Source organism: Ursus maritimus, unplaced genomic scaffold (assembly GCF_017311325.1).
Source record: "Ursus maritimus isolate PB19 unplaced genomic scaffold, ASM1731132v1 scaffold_3, whole genome shotgun sequence".
In the NCBI taxonomy this organism is placed as follows: domain Eukaryota; kingdom Metazoa; phylum Chordata; class Mammalia; order Carnivora; family Ursidae; genus Ursus; species Ursus maritimus.
In genome coordinates, this window is record NW_024425563.1 from 40245954 (window position 1) to 40266535 (window position 20582).

General features: G+C 40.2%; 1 protein-coding gene across 3 annotated transcripts in view; it reads left to right on the forward strand.

Moving 5' to 3' along the window:
* The window catches only part of AOAH (acyloxyacyl hydrolase), a 176864-nt gene that overhangs the window by 104301 nt on the left and 51981 nt on the right, over nt 1–20582 (forward strand). For all 3 annotated transcript variants that reach the window (XM_040644102.1, XM_008686500.2, XM_008686501.2), the window contains exon 12: nt 5391–5482. In XM_040644102.1, coding sequence (XP_040500036.1) covers nt 5391–5482 — 92 coding nt within the window. The remainder of the gene's footprint in view (nt 1–5390; nt 5483–20582) is intronic.

Consider the following 20582-nt stretch of genomic DNA (forward strand, 5'->3'; position numbering starts at 1 on the left):
TATGTTTAATGAATTATAGGGCCACTGGGACCTCAATGGGAGTCTCACTTCACTGCATACGGGATTCTAAAGTTGATGAATCAAACTCGGAGTTAAATTGCATTCTTGAAGTTGTCTATATCAAAGCATTAGCTTATGTGAATGTTGCTACCTGACCGAGTTAAGTCTGAGATTGCAGAGGCAGAAACCAGATGAAATACACTTTCCCTGCTCTCCCAGAGTTTCATCTCCCAGGCCGCACTGTGAGATACACTTCCAGATCAGCAGTGTGTGTTGTGCTCTATGGCTGCCTTTCCCCAGCAGATGTGAGGACAGAACAGGCTCTGGAAATATGTGAGTGGGGTGTGTATGTAGGTGTCTGCATAGGATCACATACCATTTCAGCATGTATCCCAAAAATATTCATTCTATACTCCTCATAAGCCACTGTGTGGCTTCCATATAAAAGAAACAGAGAGGAAAAGATGGCGGCCACTCCCGGGTTCTCTGTAGATTTCTGAACTTTTCACCCAGAGCAGTATCCGATAGACCATCCACTCAGTAGACACCCAGGAAGCCTCATTTTCAACAACTGGCAGACCCAGCTTAGCCAAGTTTGTGATTCCATGAGATTTGGCAGCTTAGGGGGAAAGCAAGGACCAGATACAAGTGGGTTACTGAAAGCCTATGTTGTAAGAACTCTGGCCTGCTCCAAGCCTCTCCCTTCCTAGTCCCACCAGAGACTAGAGATCTGAAGCCAGATCCCTGCCCCCTACTACCAGCTCTGTGATCTTGGCAAGTCACCCAAACTCTCTGAGTTGTTTGCCATAGTTTTCCTGGGTCCTGCACTGCCCAGTTTCTGCCCCCAAAATACAGACTCCTCTGTGGCCCAGAACCAGTGATAAGAGGTGTCACCATAAAAGGGGCTTTTTCAGTATGTCCAAGTAGGTTGAGGCATGCTCATTCAATTTACTAGTGTTCATCTGAGGCCTGGGTACTCATTCCTTTGTTGAGAGGTAGTGTCCAGCATCTGATCCATGGTGGTTACTCAAAAAGTGTTTGCAGAAGGGGGAGAGGAAGGAAGGGAAAAGACTAATCCCTGCCTCACAGAGATGTTAGATGAAGTTAAACAGTGTGTATAAGTTTCCCATCCCAGTGCCTGGCACATAAGTGGAATTCATTATTCGTTCCCTTCCCTACTCTGGCCTAAAATGCAGAAGGTATCTGGGAAACGTAGCACATGCAAGCACCATGAATGGATATACATTCACTTACCGGACTAATTCATATACCAAAGCTTAAAGGAATGGGACCAGAGCAAGAAAGTTTGCGTGAGGGTCAAGGGCACTTAAAGTTTCATGACTTGGTATTCCTATAAGGAAAGGCACTAAGGTAGTGGCAGTGATAGGAGGAGGAGATGTGGGGGTGATGAGATTGAGACCATTGAGACGCAAGCAGAAGGTGGGAAGTAGTATAGCCCGCCTTTGGGATGGAAAGGCAGAAAGTAGGAGGACGCCTCATCTACGCCATCTGCAGGACAGATGAAGTAGTGGCAGACCAGCGGCGCTGGTAGACTTGACATCCCAAAGCTAAACAGATAGCAATTTCTGATTCCCAGGCCTTGCGATTCTTGCTCCATGATCAAAAGACCAACCTAAGAGCTATTTTCTTCTTTGAGTAAAACAACAAAACCTGTCTGCTTTGAGAGTTTAGTTCCTGGGAAATAAATTTTAAAATACTTATTTAACCGAGGATGATATTTTTCATCTTTTTCCAACGGAAGTTAGCTGCAGATTCTTCCAAGTGACTTTCTATTATTTGAAAATAAAAAACTTTTTATTATTTGAAAATAAACAATAAATAACAGTATTGGAAAAGGGAATACACTGTGCAAGTTGTTGCTGGATAGGGAGGGCTCAAATGGAACAGTGAAATAAAAGCATCAAGACTATTCCCTTTATCGTTGGAAGATTGGCATGACCAGATGAATGTGTGATTGATGCCATTACTCTCTTTCTCTCACTGAAGATGGCTTTAAAAAAACCAAATATAAGTTGCTTGTTGCAGTTAGGGCTTAAAATATACCCAAATCCAAAGTATTATGTTTACCGAATATGCATTAAAAATGAGAACCAGTGGGCTTTCTCAGTGCACACACACACAGAGAATAATGTTAAAATATTACACAAAAATCATGTAAACATGCCAGTTATGACATAAAAACATTTTATATCATTGATAAAATCAGAAAAAAATCTGAAATAATGCTGTAGTTGACTTAGTGCTCATTGAGTTTCTGATGCTCTTTACAAATTGGGGAAATTTTTCTGGGTAAATATGAAGTCTTTACACATATGTGCATTTAAGGTACGTTTAAGACAAGTTCCCTGAGAACATAAATGCTCAAGAGGAATAAGCAGGAGTTGATGAGGGAGATCTTAATTTTCATCTTTCCTGCCTTAAATGCCTGAAATATCTTGGGTATAATGTTGCGTGAATAAGGCTTTTAGTGTTTAATGTGATATGACTTAAACATTCTCTTTTTGCTAGGGTCTATAAAACCTTTGCTATTAATGGCCATTCTCATTTTTATCTACCAGATTTACTAAGGAAGAAAAAGTATGTCGAGGCTTCCATTTGTCTGCTCAAATCTTTTCTGTTATCTGGCAATAAACTTCACTTCTCTTAAACCTGGGACAATCCACTTGGCAAGGGACACTAGGTGATCCATCCAAACATGATCCTTTACATAGTGTAGGGCTTCTACTTGTCAATCTGCTCTCCTTGCTGTTTAGATCCTCCCAACCTTATTCTAGATAGAGTAATATTTGACAGCCATCTGAGATCCCCAAACTGACACAGTGGTAAAGCTTCCCTGATTTTGCACAGCTAGGAATAGTAAAACTTTGCCATAACACCATAAGTGAAGTCTAAAACAGTTAACTAGGAAAACACAAATGTGCATTATTTCAGGTTAATCAAATGACCAGGGGAAACCAATGCAGCTGACCTTCCTGGGCCTTCCAGGGCTCCAGCAGTGGGATCCAGACCCACCCTGGTCCCCACTATGATTCAGCATCAGCTGCCATCTGCTCCAGCTTAAATCCTGGATGATTCCAGGACTGGTTGGGGCCTTTTTGAGAGCAGCAAGGAGTCCCAGATTGCCCCAGGTATTTGAGATCCATTTCTTCAGATTGATCAAGAGACTGATCAGTTGACTGAATTGAGAGACCCCACTTCCCAAGACAAGGGCACCGGCCATTTCCTTGCCTGTCCTACCCCTCCCTCCACATCTGCTCTTCCCCGGCTAGGAAGATAGACACTTTGTCAGCCACCCCTGACTGAGAATGGGGCTGGATGGAATACGGAAACCACTTCCAATGTGTCATATCGAAATCATGGAGTTTCACTGTGTTGGTAGAGCCAGACACAGAAGCCAGAGCTCCAGGGTTTCTAAAGTAAAGCCTTTTCCTACTTGGCACACTTCAGAACTGCCATCCCCTCCGTTACTGCTCGAGGCCACAGAGAGTATCAGACACACCTCCCCATGCCCCAGGATTCCTGTCTAACTCCCTAGGATAGGGAAAGCAGGCCCGCCCAGAATCAGAAGCCTAGTTCCCCAACCCAATCTGGGATTGTCATTATGCAGATGACTGAGAAAAAGGTGATAAGAGTCCTCTCCGGGAAGGTTAACTTCCAATGTGTTCTACGGGCTGCTAGCTTACTTAATACAGCACACAAATTCTGTCTACATCTCACAAGCCACTTGCTTATTCACTATCTCCGATTAACACGTCTTACGAGTTTCATCCTTTCTATTTGTTTTTCTTGTCTTCTCTGGAAGAATTGAATATTCTCAAATCCTACACCAAGCACACTTTGTAAGCAGAAAGACCTAGAAAACAAATAAAATTAGAAAAAAAAGAGAAAACATTTGACTTATAGTGGCAGCAGAAACAGAAACCAAAATGGAAAGTATCTGACTCACAATAATGGTGGTTTTGAGCAGAAAGTGGTGAGTGCCTCCAGCTAAGGGGGTGACAAAGTGCCAGTCACTGGAGCTGCATGGTGCTTCAAGACTCATCAGGAGCCTTCTTTCCATGACCTCGTCTCTGCTCCTTTGATGGAGATAAATCGTAATTAATACATTAGTATTATATGATTAATACATAATTATTATAATTATTAATGATAATACACCATTGTTGTTGCTAATTAACATAGTCAATCCCAAAAAGCTCTCCTTCCCAGTCACCTCTCTTCCACTTCCAGCCTCCACTGTACTGGAAATCCCACTTGGGACAAGAATAAGGAAGGGGCCCCCATCTACCTCCCCCACATCCACTCCCAGCCCCTGGCAACCACCTTTCTACTCTCTGTTTCTATGAGTTTATGAGCTCTAAATACCTTATGGAAGTGGAATCATACAGTATTTATCTTTTTTGTGAAACTGGCTTATTTCACTTAACATAATGCCCTTAAGTTTCACCCACGCTGATTCAGAATCTCCTTCTTCTTAAAGGCTGAATAGTATGCCATTGTGTGTATACACCAGTTTGTGTATTGAAACTCAAGTTTAACTGGGCATCCATTATTTTTACCTGCTAAATATGGCAACCCTATTCTGAACACATCAGTCTAGATAAGCTTTTTCTAGAAATGAGACCAGAGTAGAGGTTTATCTCAGAAGGCATTTATAAAATGAAAATGAAAAAATAAAATGAAAAATAAGGGCACATAGCTGACATCATTTTTCTGCTATGATTTTGCACAAACCATAGAATCATGGTTCAAATGAATCCTGGTTTTGTCAACACTCTGTGTCAGGAGTTCTTGAACTGGAGTCTGTGGTGGAGAGGCAGGGGGTCTGTGAACCACTTGAAATCATATGCCATGTTGAGTATATGTGCATCTTTGTGAGTAAAGGAGCCCAAATTAGATTCTCAGAGGTGCTTGAGACTCCCAAGGGGGTCAGGAGACATTATCTTATTGACTGAGGGCTTAGCTTTGAACTCAGGGAAGGCATTTTTGCTGGGGGCTTGGGTATTATTACTCTTTAGACAGTTGATTTCCTGAATATCTAAACTAAAATATGGAGAAAATCTCAGCACATTTAAAAGAGTGGAAAGTTTACCCATCTACTGAAGCATCCCTTTCGAATGAAGGATGAGTCTAAGCTGGCATGCATTTCGCATCTTTCACAGAAGCTGAATGGAAGCCAGTTCATGAGTGATGCTGATCTTTGTGAAGTTTCTCATGATAGAGAGGCATATACTTCATATATGTCAAAGTCCCTGAAAGAGAGAGATTAAGAAAAATAGAGAAAAAACAATGCCTAGGCAATGAATAATCTTAGTATCTGTAAAAAACAAATGAACATTTTTATAATCACCACTTTATTTTTTCTTTAGAAATCCTTCATCAATTTACCAACAGCTCTTACCAATGAGCTCGACTGGCCCCAACTCTCTGGTGCTACTGGGTTTCTGGACTCCATTAATGGGTATGTATGTTCAAGTAGCTTTAAACATTTCAATATATCTGTGTAAGGAAAGAACAAGAGATGGGGCTTGCTCCCAAGATGTTGAAGTGGGAATTATTAGGAATTGCTTCTAGAACATGAGTAACATACAAGGAACCCACCCCTGACACAGAGTCCATTATGCAGTGGGATGTAATGCAAATTGTATTTTATCAGTGCTAGCAAGGAGGGAGTATTCCTGCGGCAGGGGCTCTAGAGTTGACCTCTAATAGAAAATACATAAACCCTTCACCGAATTTTTCTCATTCAAGGGACAAAGATGTTTATTGATTATTCACTCTCAGAAATTAATATTTATAAAGGTAATGGCCAAAATTAACAGGCAAGTCACAGGGTTCTGACATCACCCTGGCTTTAATGCTCTGTATTTGAAGGTAGAGACAATGTATGGCAAATCTGAATGGCGTACAACCCCAATTTGCTGTGTGTGATCGGGTGTTGACTCAGAACATGGGGACGGCCATTCATAGGTTAGCACCCCATTTTTTGATTTAATAGAGGACATTGTGTATCATGAATAATTTATTTGCTTATTATCTTATTATCTTTACTCATTCATCTAAAAGTACTTATTAAATACTTACTATCTCTTCAGGCACAGATACAATAGTTGTTTCAAAGGTAAATAGGACTTGCCCTGTCGCTACAGCCAATTACAATCGAGTAGGGCAGGTAAGATACTGCACAAATAATGATAATAGAAGAGAGATGTGCCAAAAGACAACTCTTAACACAGAGCTACAGATTCATTGAATAAATAATTCATAGGATTAAACAACAGCCACTTCTTTGGGGGATGTTAGGCAAGGGGCCTAAGCCCTAAAGGATTTATGAGATCTGGGTAATGAAAAAGGTAGAAAGGAAACTAGGAAAGGTAACCAACCTTAAGGAAAGGGTACTCATAATATGTAGGAATCATCTGTGAACGTAAGGAAAGCAGAGGAGATGCCCTTTCAAGTTTAGGTATAGGTTTTCAAGCTTACTCATGTGAAGTATTAGGTTAGTATGATAATACTAACCATATCAGTGATAGGGAGAGTAAGAAGTAAACTTCGTGAGGCATTCGCTAGATACCAATCACTGTCCTGAGTGTTACGTAGAGATTTTTCTCATTTCATGTCTTTGGGAGGAAAGTGCATTAATTTCTGCATTTCACAGCTGAGGAATCCAAGGGTTAAGTAGACAGGTTAAGAAACTTGACCAGGGTCCCACATTAATAAGAAGTGGTGCCATCTGTCATCATGGAACCTGGTGGGCCGTTGTCCCAGAGAGTGATTTGGTGAGCAAGGGTCCTCCTAGCCCCCAGCTCCCAACCTTTATGTGCTGTTTTCATACCACTTGTGGGAACATGGCTCTCTAGAGTCTTTGTCACTTTGTCTGAGAGAGTGGCTATGAGCTGGAGAAATGACTAAAAACTAGAGGAGCGCTTCCCTGGGGAGATGTGGCATGCATCACCTCAGAGGTTGATCAGGAGGCCCCTTGCTGAGGACGCCCATGCTCCCAGCCTCAGTCCCTCTCTCCTAGCTGCACCTGCTCTTGTCTTTGTCACCTGGAACATATCTAGAGATGGCGTGGCTGGGAGCAACTTCCTGGAAAAAAAGACTCTTGTTGATCTCCCCACTGCCAACATTGGAACTGAGAAAATAATATTTAAGTGACCTCCCAATCCAGCCATGTATAAAAATACCTGCAGGGGTGCCTGGGTGGCACAGCGGTTGGGCGTCGGCCTTCGGCTCAGGGCATAATCCCGTTGTTGTGGGATCGAGCCCCACATCAGGCTCCTCTGCTGTGAGCCTGCTTCTTCCTCTCCCACTCCCCCTGCCTGTGTTCCCTCTCTCGCTGGCTGTCTCTCTCTCTCTGTCAAATAAATAAATAAAATCTTTAAAATAAAAATAAAAATACCTGCAAGTTTCTCTAAATTAAGGCTTTTAGGACAATAACAAAAGGAATTCATTATGAGTGAGAATTGGACATAGTTTATTATACTTTTAATGGAAGCTTAACTTTAAGTTGAACCCTGTAAAATTCAGTCACTTTTTGACCTAAAGCCTCACAAAGTTGCCACTGAAGAAATACCAGTCCGATGTTTGAAATTAATTGCCAAGTAGCTTAAATCTTCCCTGGAGTCATGCAAAGAATGAAAGACTTCACTCAGCAGGCCCAGCTGAAGTGAAAACTCGTTTCCTCATCTCTTTCCACTTATAGCTCACGCTCACCAACAGGTGCCCCACATCTCCTGCATCTAATTTTCCCAGAGACTCTACCCCAAAATAGCCCCTGCTTCTAAGCACACTGTTCAGTTGTTTTTAGGATTTTTTTTTCTTTTTTTTGCAGGGAGTGGGTGGGGGGAGCCAGTGTCCTTCTTCCCTTCTTTGTCTCCTCTGTCCTCACACTAGGGGTTTGCTCCCTTCTCGGTGTGAAATCCCACTAGCCCTCCAGTCCCACAGCCGGGTCCACTGTGATCCCATCAGAGCCCAGCAGGCAGACAGATCTTCCATAGGAGAAAGGCAGTGGGGAGAAAGGGAGAGGGAAGTTGCCAGTCTTCAGACAGTCATAGGTTATAATCCTTATAAGGGCTGTGCAGAGACATTCTGACAGCATCTCACAAAGGAAGTGACTGTCTAGGTGCATTTCACGTGAGCATGGGGTCATCCTGAGCTAGGCTGTGCTGACTTCATCTTGTGTGAGACTCTTGTGTTGCCATATCCAAAAATTCAGTCTGCTTGCGCAGCTCCCTCAGTGTAGACGCTGAGTACTGTCCTTATCTGCTGTTTCTGAGGAGGTGCGCACCCCAGCTGGTGTGCTATAGGGTCACCCACCCTGCCAGAGCTTTCCTCTCTCTGTGTTTGCGGGGCCCCAGGCTACCTAGTTGTCTCTTTTTGCCACCTGCTTCTGTGTGCTATGCCTGTTCTCTGCCACCCAGCTGGAACGGGGAAAAATACACAGTTCCTTTCGATAGGAAAGGAAATTCTCTGTCTGGAATCGGAGTTGCCGTGGATACCCCCACTAGCCAGACACAGCAGCATGAACCCTGTTGCGTGTCACCATTCAGGATGTCTCCCCACCCCCCACCAAGCAGGAGGTCCTGTGAAACTCTCTCTATAATCTCATGCAAATTATACCTGCCAATAATCTATGCTGGGCCAATCTCCTTCTTAAAAGAATGAAACTTTGTAAAGTGTGTAAAAAATATGAAAGAAAGATTAGAGTCTGATGAAGATCCTCTTCTGGTGGAACCGGGAGAACGAAAAGAATATTGACCCAGAAGCAGCATTTGTGAGCCATGTAGGCAGCTTCCACAGGCATTTTGAGCCAAGGTCCTTTTGAGTCCAAATGCTTATCAACACGGGATAGAATGTATTGATTTCTCTGTTCAACTGGATTTCTAGAAAGTGCTTCCTATTATCTGTGATCGGCCTCGTGCTTTGGGTATTAACAATGTTCTTTGCAAAAGGTACCTTTGAAAGTAAAAGAATGCAATCTGGGAGAGAAAATTGTTGCTTTCCTTGTCTTTTTCCAATATACCCTTCACCCCTCAAAATTTAGTATCTTTTTTACAAGATAAATGTAACTAATTGAAATTACATGTATGCGTTAAAAGACAAACACAACCCCTTATTTTTACAAATCTTTACATTCTGGGGTGCCTGGGTGGCTCAGTTGGTTAAGTGTCCAACCCGATTTCAGCTCAGATCATGATCTCAGGGTTGTGAGATGAAGGCCCGTGTCAGGCTCTGCATTGAGCCTGGAGCCTGCTTACTGTTCTCTCTCTCTCCCTCTCCCTCAACCCCTCCCCCACTGCTAGCATGTGTTCTCTCTCACTCTCTCAAAAAACAAAACAAAAACAAAAAACCACAAATCTTTATATCCTTCAGTTGAGTCAACATTAACAAAACTCTGTTCTCTTGACTCTCAAGCTCCAGAAAATTCAAAAAGTGATATCCTTTAAAACCATGTGTTTTGTCTTCCCAATGTGATTCAGAAAACAATTGAGTGATCCAAAGGTAGAAAGAAAAAAACAAAAAAACCCACCTTGTGAGGTTGGTAGCTTGGAGGCTGGGAGCCCAACAATAACTAACATCAGGGAGAAGACTATAACTGTGAGTGAGAAGAAAAAGGTATTTTTTCTAAAGATTAAAAATAGTACTTCATGTTCAGATCACCTTCAAAAGCAATTAATGTAAGTGCAAAATCCTATGTAAGGTAAAGAACCCAAGGCCCAGTAACATATATGGAAATATGGGAAACAATACCAAAATTCAGGAAGGAAGGACTTCTAGTTTAGAAGCAATATCTGAAGTTCTAGAGCCCTGTGAGTCAGTGTGGTGGAGAAGGAGGAAGACTGTGTTTACAGGTACAAGGGTTCTGATTCTGTATGGCCCTCAGTGGAATGGACCTCATTTAAATGTTGAAGTTGAGTTGTACCTAGCCATCTCTGAAGTTCTCCCCAGTGTTCAAGTTTAGTGGCTCCAGGGCAATATGTTCTTAAGGTCCACAACATCATGATGCTACTTGATTTAGAAGCATTGGAGGAAACTGGTGGGGAAATATGCTCCCGCTTCTCCTCACCAAATGTTTTTCTCCACCCCTTAGCTAGCTGTGCCTTCAGACAAGACCTGGCTAATTTAATGGGTCAGAGCCTGAAACATTCTAGGAACCATGTTTCTCTAGGACCAGAGTTGCTGTTCCATAAAGTTTCAATCCCTGAGTAGTAAGCCCTCCACTGTGTGATACTGGATGTTGGACCAGCTATTAGTTAAAGTGGCACTCCATAATTGTCCTTTATGGGTACTGTTTCCTCCAAGCAAACCTCAAAAAGGGAAACAGATAACTCCAAACCCTTAACAAAAATAACCACTTGAACCCAACTGCATAAAATCTGAGCATTTATGGTTGTCCAAATCCCCTTCTGAAAGTGGGGCCAGGGACGGTCCAGTCAGTAGAGTTCTGCAGGCCAGGGCTAAATGGTAGAGAAGTCCTTCAAAGCTGGAGGGCAGAGGGAACTGGGAGGAAAAACAGTGTAGCAATCAGAGCTTTAAAAAAGAAGGTAAGTTAGCCATAAAAAATCATGAAAGCCAAAGAGCCAAGAGCAATTACCAAAGTTATGTCAAGCTGGAGGGATAAGAGTGAGATCAGTGGGTCAACATAAGTGGGTGCAAACTACATGGAATTTTCTAGAGTAAATGTTGCTCCCTCTGCCTTTGGCTTAGACTTACTATTTGGGGCCAGAAACATAGCACATGCTTAGAAAGAAATAGACAAAGCTATTGTGAAAAGTGGCACAGTAATGCTATTCAAGGACATTTAAACACACATCTTTGATGAGAGGTGCCCTAGAATCTGAGTGTTAAAGGTTATCTATTCTCTCCAACCTAATAGACATTATATGAGAGAACAATTTTGAAAAGCAGTGTATAATTCCGAACCAAGTCACTTGGGGCGTTAAAAACAGAAAATTGGAGAGAAGGGATTTGTAGCTAAGATTTGCTAACCTAATTTCATGTTTAAAAAAAAGACATGTAAGTACTAAACACTAATGGGCTTAATAACCTTATTAAATCCATTATTCAAAAATTACATGTGATATAAATGCCAATGATTAGCCGTCTTATAATTATACTTTGCAAAACAAATAATTAGCCAGAGAGTTGGTCATTTGAAGTTAGCTGAGGCTGATTGGAGTGGAATATAGTCTACATCAGTGATTTTCCAAGTGTGGTCTGTGGACTGCTGGGAGGTGGGCCTCTCGGACCTTTTCAGGGGATCCACAAGGTAAAAACCATTTTCACAACAGAATTAAAACAGCGTTTGTCTTTCGCGCTGTGCAGCCATTTGTACTGACGCGCAAGAGCAGCGGTGGGTGAAGGTACTGACATCCGAGCATGAATGAAAGTGGTGACACCGAATGACATTAGTAGTCACTTTGGTCTTCACCTCTACACGGTCCTGGTTTTAAAAAAGAGGCGGACATCTTCCCCTGAAAAGTTCACCTATAAAGCAGAAAAATTATTAATTTTAGTAAAGTATATACATGATTTTTTAATACTTTCATCTGATGAAATGGGAAATATACATAAAGCACGTTCGCTGCATAACAAAATATGATTGTCTTAAGAAAAAGCACTTGCATAAGGGAGTTCAGAGCTATATTCCACTGCAACCAGTTTTTCATGGAACACCAGTTTTATTGAAAAGAACTAGAAAATAAATTATAGTTATTCAGATTGGATATGTGGCAGATATTGTATCTGAAATGAGGGAACTTCAAGGAAAACAACTGACAGTATTGATTGTCGATCATAAAATTGAGCTTTCAAAGAAAATTTTGAACTTGACAGCTTCCTAATACTAAAAACCTTTCTAATAGATACGTAGTGCTAGCGACAAGTATGATTTTTCAATATTTTATCATAAAATGTATCAATATTTAGAATATCCGCATAGCTCAGTGAGCCAGTATTTTCTAAATGACCAGTATATGATATGTAAAACCATGCACAGGTAAAAGATCCGCTCAAAGTACGAGATAGACCAATGCATTTTAATGTAATGTGGTGCAAAAAAAAGTTCATTGGTGGAATTTCAGATTCTACATTGCAACTAATCAGTCTTCAAGAAAATACCACATCTCGAGTTTTGGTATAGAATCAAAGAAGGCTATCCATACTTATCTAAAAAAGATATTGAAGTGTTGCTCCCTTTTCCAACTACATGTATGTTTAAGATGAGATTTTCTTCATATAATTCCATCAAAACAACATATCACAACAGATTTAATGCAGAAGCAGAGATAAGAACCGAGTTGTCTTCTACTAAAGTCAGACACTGATGAGATTTGCAAAATTGTAAAATGATGCTATTTTACTCACTAACTGGAGGAAGTGTTAGAAAATATATATTTTTCAGAAAAAAAAATGTTACTTATGTTAACATGTAATGGATTTATTATTATTATAAATGAGTTAATAATTAAATATTCTTTCAAATTTCTAATTTTTAATTTCTAACATATAAATACTGACAGCTATAACTCACATAAAGAAAAACTCTCTGGGTTCCTTAGTAATTTTAAGAGTATAAAATGGTTCTGAGAGCAACAAATTGAGAACTTCTGTGCCAGGGAGTGAGTGTGAAAGAGAAATGTGGCTGTGGATTGAGGCTGGGGGATGCCAACATGCAGAGGTTTGGTAAGAGAAGATAAAGGAATAGTTCTTGAAGTAGAGAGAAAACTAGAGGGGTTCAGCATCCTACAGACCAAGATAGTATTTCCAAAGGATAAGTGCCCTTCAGTCAAATGCTGCCAGAAGCAGAGGAGGAAAGGAATGGAGAAAGACCACTGGGTATGCAGGGTGGTGATCAGCAGAGACAGGCCAGAAATATCTCAGTGGATAGAGATGGGAGCCTGACTGCTGAGAGTAGTTTCCAGGAGGTGATAAAGGAAGTGAGCATCAACAACTCATTTAACAAATTTCACTATTAAAGGGAACAGGGAAAGGGGGTGATAGCTGGTGGGGAATAAAAGATCAGGGAGACATTTTTAGATGAGAACTCCTACAGCATGCTTTTAGGGAAAGGAAGATCCAACAAGGAGAGAAAGGTGAATGAGGGAAGGAACCAGGTCCTGGGGAAGGCAAGAAGGGGTGCAGTGCAGGGCAGGGAGGCACTGCCCCTTGAACAGGAAGGAACATCGGTGGACACTGTGGCTCCTAGCCACAGACTCTTCCTGCCATACACTGATAACATCTCTCCACCTGCAACAACTTCTCCCTTGACTCTACTCATTTATAAATTTTCACTTTTTAATTTAACTATTCAAATCATGAATACATTTTCATCTTACAAAAAATACTGAGATATGTAAAGTAAAAAGCCAAAGCTTTCTCCCCATTTCAGCCCCTTTCCCAAGAGAAAGCCCTGTTATCAATTTAGTGTGATTTTATTCAGATCCCTCTTGTGTGATTACATGTGTAAATCCGTATATCAAGAAATAAATATTTCATTGGGATTTCCCCATAAATAACATTATACTGTGCATAACATACTGTAAATTAATGCTTTGCTTTAACAATACTCTTGAAGCACTTTCTATTCTTGTGCAGTTCTGCATGGTATTTCATAGTATGGTCGTTTTGTTCTCCTACTGAAGGACAGTCAATTCCAGATCCTCATTATACCCAATAATGCCATAATGAACGTTCTACAGTTCTCTTTAGGAATACATGGGAGGATTTCTTTAGGAAAAAATGGCTAAATCCGAATGTATACATTCTTAATATTTTCATCGTCCATCCAAAAAGGCTATCCCAATTTACATTCCCACAAATAGTATATGAGAACACTTGTTTTCCCACATCCTTGCCAATACTGAATATTGCCCACGTTCTTAATTTTTTCCACTCTACCAATATTTTATTGTTGTTCTAATATGTAGCTTCCTGGTCACTATTGAGTTTGAGCATCTTCTCAGGAGCCTTTACATTCACCATTGTCTTATCTAGTTACTCTTTGTTCATGCTTTGACACTCACCACCAGGAGTCAGTTCTTTTAGACAGCCTCCTCATGCCAACTCTGTGTCTAACTGGATGGTTCTCTCCTGTACTCCTATTGTGCTTCTTCAGTACCAATGTCACCTCACTCGTCATAACTGTTTCTGTATTGTTTTTCCTCTCCACCCACCCCACACCAGACTCTGAGCATCTTGAATACAGGAATCAGGCTTGACTTCGTTCCGTAGCCCTAGCCCCTGGCACATTATGTGGCCCTGTGGAGGGTACTCGATAAAAGAATTACTGAATAAGTTCATAATGATATCACTTTACATTTGTAGATTTCTTTCCAATCTGCAAGGCTTCTTCCCTTGCATTTTCTCAGATTGCCTAAATCAAATCAGATTTGCAGGAATTAACATTTCAGAAAAAAATGCTAGGGATAAGGGAGGAGGAATATAAACAACATGAATCGAATCACCAGCTGCATGATGTGATGCATGTAAAAATAAATCAGTGAAACTTAAGCCCTTGGACTTCTAAGTGTGTTGTGTAATAAATAGTCTACAAGAGATTAGCACAATTCATTAAAATATTAAAAATATTAAAATAACCACACGGTCAACAATAGCGAATTTCAAGTAAAATATCAATTCAGTAGCCAGGTAGAAGGAATAAAACAGATGAGAGATCTGCTACAGGTGAATGTGGTCAATTATAGATGACTCAAGCCTTGATGTAAAATTTTGTCCAGAATGATAAAATTGTGCAGTGTAGATTGATCAAAGCAAAGGAAAAACCTCCAAGTTTCTCTAACAGGATTCCTATAACCAACTGAACCTGAAATTTTAGGCCATCTCCATGCTCACATACAGATAGAAATAATTCATCAAGATTCTCCAAACACTGTTCTGTGAAAGCCTAGTTGCACAAGCTGTCACACACATTTTTCAAAAGATTCCTAAGTCAACTAAGTTTTGGAAATGCCGGTTTGAATGAGAAACACATTTATTCAGTATAAGATAATAAAAGCCTTTAATAAGGCAAAAAAAAAAAAAAAAAACCAACTTTGTATATCTCCAAGGCTTAATATGGAACAGTTCCTAAATTCATTTACTTGCTTGACCACAGAACTATGTAGAATCTCTCCCTCACTCTCTCTCTCCTTCTGTGTGGGTATGTGTGTATACTTTATGAGAAAGAGACATCTCAAGAACCTGGTGTTTCACAGCATCCTTTGAGAAATGCTGTTTAGATTATTAAAACAATCTTTTGTGCATCACAAGTGATCTTTCTACCTTTATAAGTGTCCACACCTTAGATCTTTCAGTTTTATCATAGTTTAATGTTTATGCTGATGCGGTGGCCTAGAATCAAATCTGAGGCCAAAAAAAAAGCCAGGAGGGAAACAGTTATCACTGCTCCAAGCTCTGAAAAGGAAAGAGGGAGGAATCTTAGTGGGAGGTTAACTTAACAGGTAAGAAGCCTTCTCTGAGTACAGCAGCTCATGAATTATTGAACACAAGGCCGATGAAGTCTATTTCCCTGTATTATTTGCTGCTCCAAATTCAAAATCTATCATGCTGTCTGACTAATCTTTTCATGTCTGAACTCCTAGGACCTCCTCTATACCCATCCTCACCCCTGCACACACCCCTGCATAATTAGCCCATTGCCAGTCTCTCCAAATACACAACGAGTCCTATTCTGCATGTTTAGTTCTCTCTGAGGCTGAAATCTTGATTGTTCTGTGATGTGGTGAATTAGAGGTTACACAGGGATCTAGTATCAAAGGACTAGAAGGAATTCTAAAAGTTCTTTAATCCATCTCCCTGGCCCCATGCTGGTCTGACTTCCACCCACATCAGAAAGAAAACTATCCACCCTTTTCTTAAAATTCCTAGCAGTAGCAGTCCCTGGATAAAGCCATTCCAGGCTCTAAGTTATTCAATTTTATCCTAATTCACTCCCCTGCCCTAAACCCTTCACATCAGATGTTACCATTTTTCTCTCACTGACCCTGCTGCTAGCCTTCCATGCCCTGGTCTTTTTTGTGTGTCTTATTCCCTATGATGCAACTTAATTAGGGTGTCAGAATTTATACCCAAACTATCAGTGCTCTGCAGAGAGTCAGAAGTTGCCTCAGAAACTTCACAGGGACCTGATACACTACTGTTGCTTCCATAATATCATACTTGATCTATCCCCAAAACCCCTGACATGCTAAGTCTATTGGGACGCTGTTCTGTTGCCTCTCTCCAAGAAGGTTTGCTTTGAGTCAACATAGGAGGTGATGATTTTTTTCACTTATAAATCAACCCCTTCAATTTGTCTGTATCATGCTTGAGGCTCATTCTTGGTTTTATTCTTTGTTTTGTTTTCCATTTCTTCATAGTAAAATGGTATGCGGATAGTGGGTCATAAGGCTCTCAGAGAAAGTGTTTTTTGTCTGCTACCTGAACCCACATCAGGGAAAGCAGCCAGTAGACATTCTGTGTGAGATTTACCTGTTTTGAATTTTGGTGTCAGAAATCAAAAGCTGACAGTGTGTCCTCACATGAAATACCCCGCAGTAGACGGAGTTTGTCAAGGTGGGGCTTTAACATGGTGTGCTTCCAAGCCAGCCCTGTAGGTTGAGGACAACAGCATCTTAGGCACTGGGGAAAGTGGAAGGAAGAGAACTTTCAAATACTTCAAGTACTCCTCCTTTGCACCCCTCAAACTACACTATCACCTCTTCTACCAGGCCCTTGGACTTGGTTTTACTGTACAACAGAGGGGAAAGGGAGAAATGAAAGGTCACACTGAGAAACCTGAGTCCAAGTAGGGGTAGGGAGCAAGAAGAGTGGGGATTCGAAACCAGAGAGGTCATCACGGTTAACCTTACTATGCACAGTATCCTCAGTTCCTTCTATGAATTCAAATCCAACTGACCTTGTGTACAGATGACTTTCCATCAAGCATTCCTCTCAATTTGTTAGCATCTCAAAAATACTGTGCTATAGGCTTCTCAAAATATTGTATTGATTTTTCTGTTTTTGGAATCTTGAGCACTCCATGAGACATTCAATCCTTAGAATATATATAAGACAGATTATGTATTTGAGGTGGGATAAGAAAATGTTATCTTTGATTATGGGAAATATTTTTCAGTGCCTAGTACAAAACCTTAATCTCAAAATTCTACATACTATTTCTAGTCAGAAATATTAATGAAACTATTCACTGGTTGGCAAAGATTTTGTATTCTTTTAAAGAAAGATACAATGAATTGTATCTATAATATTAATATCCACACTATTTATTCTCCATGAGCAGGTCATGAGCAAAACAGTATTTTGGTACATAAATTCCATTTTTAGAATTATCAAAAATATATTTATGACTAAGTATTGGTAACAATTACTTTCCCAAAGGAAAATAACCCCTCTTTATTGACCGTGAAATTATTTTAGCATTGAACTCAGATCATGTCCATTTCCCATCTGCTTTTTCAAAATATAATAAAATAGCCAAGGCAGAGGGCGTAAATGATGCAAAGTATGAAGTATTCATTTCAGGCTTCTGGGTAAGATAACAGATTGAACAAAGCATTTATTTCTCTCCCTTGAGAAACCCCAGTAAAATGACAGTAAATGAATTGGTCTACAAGGACAAAGAGAACAGGAAGAGCCATCAGCCACAAAACGTTGGAAGCCAGAAAGCAGGACAGGAGGTAACGACCTAGTCGATTCAGAAAGTTGCACCCTAAGCCAGTAGGAAGGAATGTCAAGAAGCAACCCAGTTTACACTGCAGCCCCCAAAAGACTTGGGGATCGACTACATATGGTAGCTCTAGAAATGGAGGTGAGGGTAAAAACAAGTGTCAGTTGAAAGACTGCTGAAGAAACAGTTAGATCCTTAGACTCTTTCCAAACTTTACACAGGTGGGCAGCTGCCTACCCTTACTCTTGTATAAGACTAGAGGTTTACTATTCTCTGGAGATGCTAAAATCAAAGGCTTTGGGACTGAGGGACACCAGACATAAGTGAGGAGAGGAGCACCCCACTAAAACACATGCATGCTGAATGCAGAGAACCAGCCCCAGAGTGCTGGCAACCTAGCTAAAGACCAGAAGAGCCTTCCCAGGGGAATCTGTGAATCTCAGGGAGGAAATCTCCAGACACGGACAGCAGGGGTTCCCTGAGAAAGTCCCCACCAACCCATGCTACGGTGAGGACCATAGTCAACAATCCACACCCAGGGGTCCATTTTCCAATCAGCTTTTAAGTTTTCAACCAGTTTCCACTTTTAAAATACAAGCCAACAAACAATCCAGGATCATCAGACATCCAGGGAAAACTTGAATGTGAAAGACAACACAAAAAGAGAAAAAGCAACTTCAAGAAAACAAACCATTGCTCTAAGGAAGAAAATGTTTTTCTTAGACTTTAATTGATATCCTGTTTATAAAAAATAGCTAGAATTAATATCTTCAAAAAGATAAGAGGTTTCATTCATGTAATAATGTTATTATGCTAAAATTAAAGAAATATTCAAAGAACAAAATGTCACTTGGAAATTATGCTAGTGACATCAGATAATTTTCAAAAAGGAGTTGAGAGATAAACTTGAGGATATCCTCCAGAAAATAGAGCAAAAGACAAAGATATGGAAAATAGGGCAGAAAAACTAGGAAAATCAGAAGACTAGAGCCCAGCTGACTCAATATACACATAATAGGGGTTTTAAGAAAAAAAGAAAGAAATCACCAATGAAATAATTCAAGAACATCTCTGACAACTGACAGACATAAATTTCCAGGTTAAAAAGGTCCATCAATGACTGACACTGTGAATGAAAATAGAGCCACACCAAACCTGTCATCACAACATTTCAGAACTCTTGGAACAGATGCTACTGTAGGCTTTCAAAGGATCAAGGCATAGAATAGCTTCAGACAACAACCCTAGGAGGCTAGGAGCCAATGAACTGATTCCTCCAAACTTCTGATGGAAAATGATTTTAACCTAGAATTCAATAACCATCTGTTCTGGTTATCTATTGTTGTGTAACAAAGTACTTCAAACTTAAGTGGCTTAAAACAACAACCATTTTCATTTTATCTCACAGTTTAGGGTATCAGGAATTCAGGAAAAGTTTGGCTGGCCAATTGTTCCTCTCCATGTGACATTGACCATAATTATTTGACGGAATTCACCTAGTGGCTGGATTAGAGGGTCCAGGATGGCTTCTCTCACATACCTCGTGCCTGGGAAAAGGCAGTTAGAAGACTCAGTTTATTGGGTCCCTCTTTCTTTCCAGATAGGGCTTTTTTTTTTTAATTAGACTTTAATTTTTTAGCAATTTTAGGTTTACAGAAAAATTGAGCAGAAAATACAGCATTCCTACATACTCTCTCATCTCTTCAATTTCCTCTATTATTGACATCTGGCACTGGGGTGGTATATTTGTTTTAAAAAGAGCCAATATTTACATATTATTCTTAACTAAAGTCCACAGTTTACCTAAGGGTCTCTTCTTTATGTAGAACCTTCCATAGGTTTTGACAAATGCATAATGGCATGCATCCACCATTACAGTATCATATAGATGAGTTTCATTGCCCCCCCCCCAAAAAAAAACCCCTGTGCTCCACTTACTAATCCCTCTTCCCTCTCCCCAGATCCCTGGAAACCACTAATCTTTTACAGTTTCCATGATTTTGCCTTTTCCAAATTGTCATGTAGTTGGAATCATACAGAATATAGCCTTTTCATATTGGCTTCTTTCACTCAGCAATATGCATTTAAGGTTCTTCTATGTCTTTTCATGATTTGATAGCTCTTTTCTTTTTACTGCTGAATAATAGTCCATTGTATGGATATACCACAGTCTGTTTACCCATTCACCTATTGAAGGACATTTTGGCTACCTCCATTGTAGGATCTTTTTTACATGGTGTCTCCAGCAGGATAGTCAGGCTTCTTACATGGTAGATCAGGGCTTCAATAGACTAAAGTTGCCAGGTATCTTAAAAACCAAGCCATAACTGGCACCAAATCACTTCTACCATACCCTGTTGGTCAAAAAAGTCACATAATAGCCAAGATTTAAGGGTAGAGGTGTCAAAGATAATGAGGCCATCTCTAATCTACCACACCAGTCAATGAGAGACAAACTCTGATCGTCCTGGAGGCTTATATCCTTCTTCCTATTGATTGCTTAGCAAGAAGCTGATTCATCATGTTTGGGACTCCTATTTAACAAAATAATCACCTATACCATAAATCTGTTATTGTTGCATAGTGACTTATGAACACCAGAACCTTCTTTCCCTAAAAATATATAGGGTGTCCTAGATGTGTCTAGTCTAGCTATGTCCTGTCTAAAACACCCTTCTATAAGGTAATGAAAGTTCAGGGACCAAGTGAACACTGTTACTTCTCTACTTGAAGTTTTTCCCCAACAAGTCTTATTAACCATATTTATGTTTATATTTATGATGTAAGCTGTGTTTCTGGGCCTACCTTACACCTCACCAAATCAAAAAATAGAAATATTTTTAGATATACAAATGATAAAAAAAAAAAA